This window comes from Scardinius erythrophthalmus, assembly GCF_964197995.2.
Source record: "Scardinius erythrophthalmus genome assembly, chromosome: 2".
Classification (NCBI taxonomy): Eukaryota; Metazoa; Chordata; class Actinopteri; order Cypriniformes; family Leuciscidae; genus Scardinius; species Scardinius erythrophthalmus.
In genome coordinates, this window is record NC_138222.1 from 35,511,731 (window position 1) to 35,520,464 (window position 8,734).

At 38.9% G+C, this 8,734-nt stretch overlaps 1 protein-coding gene across 1 annotated transcript; it reads left to right on the top strand.

The window, feature by feature from the left end:
• The first annotated feature begins 1,006 nt into the window (after positions 1-1,006).
• On the top strand, positions 1,007-8,534 carry insig1 (insulin induced gene 1). The gene is made up of 6 exons (XM_081359942.1): positions 1,007-1,316; positions 1,476-1,815; positions 2,455-2,579; positions 3,032-3,198; positions 3,439-3,538; positions 6,274-8,534. Exons 2-6 carry the CDS (start codon positions 1,482-1,484, stop codon positions 6,301-6,303), a joined length of 756 nt encoding a protein of 251 aa, XP_081216068.1. The 5' UTR covers positions 1,007-1,316; positions 1,476-1,481; the 3' UTR covers positions 6,304-8,534.
• Positions 8,535-8,734: the final 200 nt, after the last annotated feature.

Below are 8,734 nucleotides of genomic sequence, written 5' to 3' on the forward strand. Positions count from 1 at the left end.
CACCAGCCATTAGCACTTGAGACATGTTTCTGGGTGAAGGACAGACATAGGCCTACTGTTTGAGCTTGAATAACAAGACACAACTGCAATGCACAACTGTCAGTAACGTCGACTACATGTTGTTTTTGTGAAAGCGTATGCGACCACGTTAGCAAAGTTATGCAATCACATGTCCTCGCATGAACGCTAAGCCACATTGAGAATTTTGTTGTTGACGGTCGCTCTTGACAAAGGGCAAACATCTGACCCATCTATCTAGTGAGTAGTGGTTCCACTCAGGTGAGACTCTGAACTCTGCTCTGAATCAATAAATGTACTATGTGTACACAAGCTTATTAACTAAGGGGGAACAGCCCACTGAGCATCATGACCCAATTCCCTCCTTTCAGTCTCATGGCCACTGTCCAACACACGCATCACGTACTGCACACTGTCACGTATAACCAACACATCCTTATCATCTGAAGCGCTCACAGGGCCTGTTCGTTCACAAGAAGTGTTTAGATTCACATAATGCTTTCTTGTCGCTCCGCTAAAGAGATTAGCCTGTACAACTTAATTTCCCCAACAGGCAGTTTTGTTTTAGCTCAAACAGGTGATCATGTAGTATGGACTTGGTGGTGGAAAATAAAAATAAAAATGAGATGGGACATTAAATAATAAGTCAATGCTTTTGCGTTAGGCTACCCTGAGAAACTTTGCGTTAGCTTGCAAAAACGTTTGCGTTTTTTGCAAGCAAAATCAAAGTTTCTCGGGTAACGCAAAACATTTGCGAGAGAACGCACAAGAATTTACTTATTTTCCCTCCCATCTAATTTTTTTTCTTCACCATGTCCCTTTAGGGACTCCGTACACGCTTAAAATTGAAAAACAAGAAAATCTCTAATCAGTGCTGTATTGTTCATTGAAAAGGATTTGGCCACGTAAGATCATTAAACCATTTAGCAATCCAGAAGTTTAAAACTTTGCATAACTCTTTTTCATCGTCACGTCAGTCCACACACACACACATTCCAGCGAACGAACAGCTGACGGGATGTGAACATCAACAACGCGTGTCCGTGAGAGGGAGGTGGCGTGCGTTCGCGTCATATGGCCCGCCGTTCTCTGATTGGCCAGCGCCACTCACCAGACATGACCGCGCTTGTTTTCTGCAGAGGAAGCGCGCGTGCGGCGGTATTGTACTGTGGAAAGAAAAAAGGCAGCAGCGTTTCGTGAAGAGATGACCAAACAACACATCTGAAACCATCTTTTGTTAGCAAAATAGTTTTAAAACACAGTCGCGTTGCAGACGAGGATACTGCCTAAGGATCAAGGTGGGTTTTCATAGCCTATACTTCCACTAACTCACTTAGAACAGTTTGTCTTTAAGACTTAAGTATTTGTATAGCGCAACAGCTTGGCTTTCAACATTATTACAACGTTTCTTTAAGCGTTTTTTTTCCCCTCATGCATTACGTTTTTGATTCTCACAGTGCCAAATGCCAAGACTAGAGGAACACTGTTGGAGCTGCTCCTGTTCAACCAGTGTAAAGACGAAGGACCTGTCAAGCGCCAGCTGGATTGTTTGTAAAACGGGTGAAATGATGTCCATCATAACCTCAGTGCTGAGCCACGCATACGGCTCTCTGCACAGCCTCCAGTCCGCTAATTTAATTCGACGGGGGCTTGTATTGTTTATCGTTGGAGTAGTTCTTGCCTTGGTGTTAAACTTGCTACAGATCCAGAGAAACGTTACATTGTTCCCAGAAGAAGTGCTGGACACGCTGTTTTCTTCCGCCTGGTGGATTCCCCTCTGCTGCGGCACAGCTGCTGGTAAGTCAGTAACGGGAGGGCTCGATTATACACTGTTTTGTATATGTGTCGATAAGACAGACACGGTCTGCTTGCTGTGGGCCATTTGATAGCGTGTTTACATTACGTAAGAGTCCCTAGACTGGTGGTTGAGAGCAGTTTTGTTGACACTGGGCTTTGTCGCTATCGGTAAGTACTGCCCTGGAAACAGCCGGGCATTCGGGTTCATTCTTGGGGTGCCGCTTTTTCATTGGCTGCGCTCAAAACGGGTGAGCTGCGAGGGAGGCACGCCATTGGCTGGTACGCCGAACATGCCACTTAGCCGAGAAGAGAAACACGGAAGTCGTGTGCAACATAAATTAATAACGACTCCGCCTCCTGCATTCCTCACAGTCCACATAGTGGTGATGTGGACACATTCACAGTCTACATCCTTTTCAGTAGTACTTTTTGTGAACTTACACTTAATGTGACTCAATGGATGTCTAAAACTAATGTTGTCTATTTATTTATTAAACATTTGGTCAAACAAATTTAATTTGAACATAATTAACTTTTAAAATTAGATTCAGACATCTAATGTTTCTTTCTTTTTTCTCTCTTCCACACATTGTTTGAGAATTAGTGTTATTTAAAGAACTACGTTTTCTCTTTCCGCAGCTGTGGTTGGTCTGTTGTACCCCTGTTTGGATCGCCATCTCGGAGAGCCACACAAGTTTAAACGGGAGTGGGCAAGTGTGATGCGCTGCATTGCTGTTTTTGTGGGCATCAATCACGCTAGTGCCGTATCCTTACCAGTGCCACTCATGAAATTGTAGCCATTGTGGGAAATGAAATCTAAATGAAATCTAAATCTTTTAACTGTTTTTGAGATTTGTGTTTTAAGGCTGGAATATACCACACCACTTTTAAAATCTGATTTTGAAACAGGTTTTAAAACACTCTGCATCATACACCTGTCGTCATTTTAATTTGTTAATGAGGAAAAACCTGGCATCATACACTAAACAACTGATGATCACACACCAGGCTTGCTAAGGAAAAGTGGTGTACTGTATTCCAGTCAAAAAGATATGTATTATTACTGTTCTTACAGCAAGATAACAGATTTCTTCAAATACCAGCGAGCACTTTAATTAACATCACATGAAGTCTCAGAACATTTGTTAACATTTATCCAAGGAAAGTGCTCAACTAGAACTAACTAATTATTTCCTTAAGTCAAAGTACCTCACAGAAACTGGACTTTGCCAATAATGTGCAGCTTTCATTAACTCTGGCTGCCCTGTCTTTGGGCCTGTGGTGGACGTTTGACCGGTCCAGGAGTGGCTTTGGTTTAGGGCTGACCACTGCTCTTCTAGCCACTCTCGTTGCTCAGCTGCTGGTCTACAATGGCATCTACCAGTAAGTTATGACTGACACACATGCAGTGGAAAACATTGTGTCATCTATTACCAAGTAACGGCTGAGTTACAGACTCGCTTTCATACTTAGATCTGCAGTTGTAGAACATTTTCAGTCATCAGATATGATATTTTTGTAAGTGTTTTGGTCTGAATGTAATTTTTTCCCCAATAGCTTGGATTTTACAGTTGTTAAAGGTTATTAGCTAGTTGTTTCAGAGCTTTATTCTTTGTTTCTCAGGTATACGTCTCCAGACTTCTTGTATGTGCGTTCATGGCTGCCTTGTATATTCTTCTCTGGTGGAGTGACAGTAGGAAATATCGGCCGACAGCTAGCTATGGTGAGAAACATTTCCTCATATTTTCTGCTTCAACACTTTTTTTCCTGTCTTTCATATTCCATGAAATCATTCGTGTACAGTAACTCTGTTAAATTACTCAAGTATTGTCTTTAGTTTCCTGGAGTGCTTTGCACTAGGCCAGTGGTTCAGAAATGAAACTTAAAATGGGGCACATCCACATAAGCAAAAGTGAAACTGTATCCTGGAATGGTTCAGCTATTCACAGCGTTCAGTGTAAATGCTTCGTTCTACTCATAATAACAAACTTGAATGATTTAGGTACCAAACCAAGACTCAGACCCAGGTTATTACACAGAGCCAGGTTATTACACACAACAATTTAATGTTTACAATTTAACATACAACCTTAAGTATTATTCAGACAGGATTAGTTTTGTAAACTTAAACTAAAATTTAAGATAGTCGTTAACAAATGATGTCTGTGATTTCACAAACTGATTCAGACGTAGCTGGGATCCAAGTTTTTCATTTATAAAAGGCAGCACAATGACAAACTTTAGCTTTGGTTACTGTATTTGATGAAGATCAGAACTTTATGCAAATGGAATTTCTTTGTGGACCCATGAGTTAGCTGAAAAGTGGTTGGCAGTTTTCCTTGTAACTTTTATAGATGTTGTGTTAGAAACCCCCCAAAAAAGTTTGCTTTGAAAATGTACCTGATCTCAGGAAAAACTAGGGATTTAGACTGTACTTCATTCTCTTACAACACTCGTAAATTAATCAGTAATGTGTAAGGTTAAATGTGTACAAATCTATCAAGTACATTCCTTTAGAGTGATCAGTTTAAGTTTCCAGTGCTGTTGACACCCTCACTATCACGTGCCTGGGCTCATACGTCATGCCTGGACATCTTAATTAGTTGCTGATTGTAGTCTGAGGCATGTTTGTGCCATCCCATCCAAGCCTTCTCAGTCAGCTGTGCCTCTTTGTCTTGCTGACATAACCTCGTTCTTTCTCAATAAGGGCGTGAAAGCAGATTACGCTCCTTGTTTTTCATGCTAATGGTCAAAGTGCTTTACTGGCTCCAAGTGGTGCATTCTACATGTTGTTACTTGGTGTTTTTTGTTTTCGAGTTGGCACCAGCTGATTTTGCTTGACCAATTGGGATTAGTGCTCTGCTAGTATTTTTCTCAACTTTCTTTATGAAATGGCCAGTTGAGAGATTCAATGGACTTCCCATACTAAGATGTAGCCAACCTGAATACTAAACCAGGACCTCTGTGAATCTCTATTTGGAAGCGATGTCTTCAACTGACTATTTCTAAATATAACTCTTACCAATTAAAATTTGTATGTATTAGTACTAACAGACCACTGAAACATTTGTGAAGATTTGAAGTAAAACATTGATTACCATTAAACAATTTGCACTATACAATTTGCACTATACATTGTTTGGATTAACGAGAAAGACCTTATTTTTTTAATCATTACGTTTGTCACCATTTCTTAACAAGCTTCTGATTAGCAAATATACACAACAAGCTTACATTTTATCTTGAGATTTTCTTATAGTTGAAAACATTAAACAGTGTGTAATTTATAGAATTTATAAAATTGTTTTGAAAACAAAAGCATTTAAGATGAAGCAGAGCAAAAGGGAAAACCTCTAATAATGCCGACTGCTCCAGTTTTCATGCAGAACGTAGCCTACATATACACTCGAGTCGACATATTGTTATCCTGTTTGTTTCACATGTTCATGTTGAGGAAAAAAAGAATATTCACATTCTAGGTTAAAGTTGGCTCCTCAGTCTAGGCCGGGTGCAGAGAAAATGCGTTTCAGTCGACAGATGTTGCATGTACGCGGTGTGCTAAGCGAAGTTTCTTACAGCGCTTTGTGTGTTCTGTTTTTAAACTGGTTTCCCTCGACGAGACCTTTAAGGAAGGATATGTTTCGAGATAATTTTGCTATCAGATAAGTTCTCGGATCACTCGGGGTACAGCTGCGCTTTGGCCTACCTGTCGTTAATGCAGTGATGGACATCTGTCTTTCCTCATTCGACTGGTGTTTGGATTTCATGGTGTTGATATTTATGATAACTCCGTTTCACCCGACAATGTTTCCACACAACATGTTGATCCATAGTAATAATTTTTATCAAAGTAATTCCAAACTTCGTGACATTCTGTGATCAAACACATTAAACTTGTTTACACGCTCCAGAGCGCCACCCAGTGCATTTAGTAATAACTGAGAGTTTTAGTTTGCGTGCTTAGTATTTTACTGCATTTACGGCCAGAAAAGCAACATGTTGCAAAAAGTATTTTTATTTTTCAAATCGAATATTCATGCACTATCCCTAGTTTAGATGATTAAATATAGCAATCTTTAGTCTTCTTCTTGGGAGGCTAGCCAGCTGCCCATGGTGAGGCATGTGAGAGAGTGTTGACTTATGAGAGGCCATCATATTTTACAGGACTCCCCCATCCACACAAGCCTTGTATGATTTGTGTTTGTCATATATAGTGCATGCATACTAATTATAGTAACAATTTTGAGGGGCCAAGTGAGCTTTAACTGGACCAGGTTCAGCTTTGTGACAACCAATTTTGAATTTAAATATATTAATTCAATTGCTTCATGTATTGCACTCTAGTACAGTTTATGCCCTATATTCTATGGGAATTAGGGAGATAATGCAAATCAAGCTGTTTTATTTGGTAATGCAAACACTACTTTCTTTACTAATGGACTGTCTGTTTTTCCACAGGGCTCGACTGAGAAGCCTCATAACGACTAAGCGGGTGTCAGAGGTCATGAAATGAGCTCCGAAGAGTGCCAAAAAAGAGGGCGTGCAAACTGAGACTATATTGGGTGTCCCTGTTTTCTGTCCAAGTGTAACTTCTGCTCTTAATTTTGCTCCTCTTTATAATGATACAAGAAAACAAAAGAGCGGGTTGGTCTGAGATGGCCCGGTGTGCCATGAACAGCACCTTCGAACACCTCTGGCATTCATTACTACCATCAGCGTCGTCATTGTTACAGTTCCTTGCAGTAGTGTTACTGGTAACGTCAGTCTCCTTGTTACCAGGTTGCTGGACTGCCAATATAGGACTGTACAAAATCATAGCTTAGTGAAACTTTGTGTATACAAATGAGTGTGTGTGCTGGTCCTATGTCTAAGACTGGGGAAAAAAAGGTGGTGTGGAAGTGCACATTTTTTGTGTGTTTTACTTTGTGCTGGAGAACTGAAAGAGAAATCAAAGGGAAAAAAAATGCAAGACTGTGCAAAATATCCAAAGAGGTCTGTGTACTGTATATATAGGATTTGTTGTAGTTTAATTTTTTTTTTAAAAAACCTGCAGCATTGCGAGACTCCCATACAGACTGACCGCCTTAAGTGTTATTATGAGTACCAGAGAGGTTTGATTGCCAATCACATTTGTGCAGGCTGGTTAGTGTAGTATATTGACTGAATTTATCATATTTTTGTCATACATTGTTGCTAACGCAGACCAAAAGTAAAACTAGAAAAATTAGTTATCGAGAAATGAAGTGGCATCTTGAAATAAAAGTCGAACATAAGTTAAAACGTCAAGGATGCCTATTTGTATTAATGTAAACTCATAGAATCATTTGAAATGGTGTAATGAAGTCCATTTAAAGGTTTCTAAAGGTTGGAAGGCCTCAAAGGTTTGCAATCTGTGATTGCCTTTGTATTATAGAATTAAGTGCTTTTGTCACTTGTTCTCCAGTACAGTCATTTTTCTTTTTTCTTTGTACTTCATTGATTGTGTATTGCTTATCACCTGTAGCGGCTTCTATAGTTAATATGAGAGGTATCACTGGGCTAGTGTGTAGGTTTGGGGATCTCAGCAAATTAAGTGCAATCAGTTTCTTTGAGCCTGGTATTCTTTCATATTTATTACTTTTTACAATGTTAAGGTACCCCAGACGACTCGTATGCAGTATAGCAACAAACCAGCAATAAATAAATTGTTCTTGCGTATATGTGAAGGTGTAGTATGACCGCAAACTCATTTTTAAAAGAAGTCACGCACAAAAGATAATCTTGCAAATGATACCAATGACCATTTCCACTGTTCTGAAAAGAAACAACAACAACAACATCATGTTTTTCTTTGTCTTTACTAGCAGTAGTAAGTTGGAGAAAAATCATTTTAAGCAAAATGCTGTGTGCTGTATTTTGGGAATGTTAGAAGAACATGAGGGAAATGTTTTAAAACCATGATAAACGTTGCTCTCAGGAGTAACAGGCTCTGTCTGAACCTCTCAGCTTCAGGGAATGAGAGATGTAAAATTGAATGAAAGCTTTATTTAAAGGGGAGAGAGAAATGCAATTATGTGTTTCTAGGAGTGAGTGCATGTGTCTTTAACACTTTGGTTCATTATATTATTTTAGGTTCAACGATGAATGAAATTCAATAAAAGTGTGTGTTGTACAACAGTCTGAGCTATTCATTTACTCTTGAGACTTGTGTGCTTATCATTAAAAAAAGCTTTTTATTCATTAATACAATGTCAAATTGTATAATGTTCCTTCATTGAGTTGTTAACCTGGTTACATTGAGCTCTTCTGCCCAATAACATTATTTCAACAATAGACTCCAGGCAGGAGTTTGTAATATTAAATGCTAAAATAAAACATTTTTATGTATGTAGTATTTTGAGTCATAAACGTTGGTTTGGGTTTAAGTTCAATTGTATAACCTATAAATGCCAGCTTTTCATCTTCAAAATATCTAGGTTGCAAAAAGTCAATCTAAATGTACGCAATAACTTTTAAGTGCATTAAATGTTGCTTTTTGCCTTGTTCCTCACACCACTGAGCAGAGAAGCTGATTGAAAAAACAAGCAGCAACACATTTTTACATGTGAAACATTACTGAAATTCTTGTAGCTTTTGGTCAATCTAATTAGGTATTTACATCAGTAAAGTATCTTTAAAAATAAAAATGATTGTTTCCAGTATATTGTTTTCTCCAAATAAATTATTCTCCCTCCACTATCTCTCTGCCTTCATTCTCTTTCCTTTTGTCTGGACCAAGAGGAAGTCATCTGGGAACTTATCTCCCCTACCCCCCTCATCTATGTATACCAGACTGTCCATGTCTATGTATGTGAATGCAATAATCCTTTACCCACCCATTGATTTATATTCTGTTTGCATTTGCAACGGCAACAGCTGCCCAAATGCATGTTAAATATAT

Bases quoted from the DNA above. Each gene is read 5' to 3' on its own strand.
- insig1 (XM_081359942.1), top strand. From the start codon at position 1,482: ATGCCAAGACTAGAGGAACACTGTTGGAGCTGCTCCTGTTCAACCAGT. The intron at 2,580-3,031 runs GTATCCTTACCA...AGTACCTCACAG, and splicing joins GCATCAATCACGCTAGTGCC to AAACTGGACTTTGCCAATAA. The intron at 3,539-6,273 runs GTGAGAAACATT...GTTTTTCCACAG, and splicing joins TCGGCCGACAGCTAGCTATG to GGCTCGACTGAGAAGCCTCA.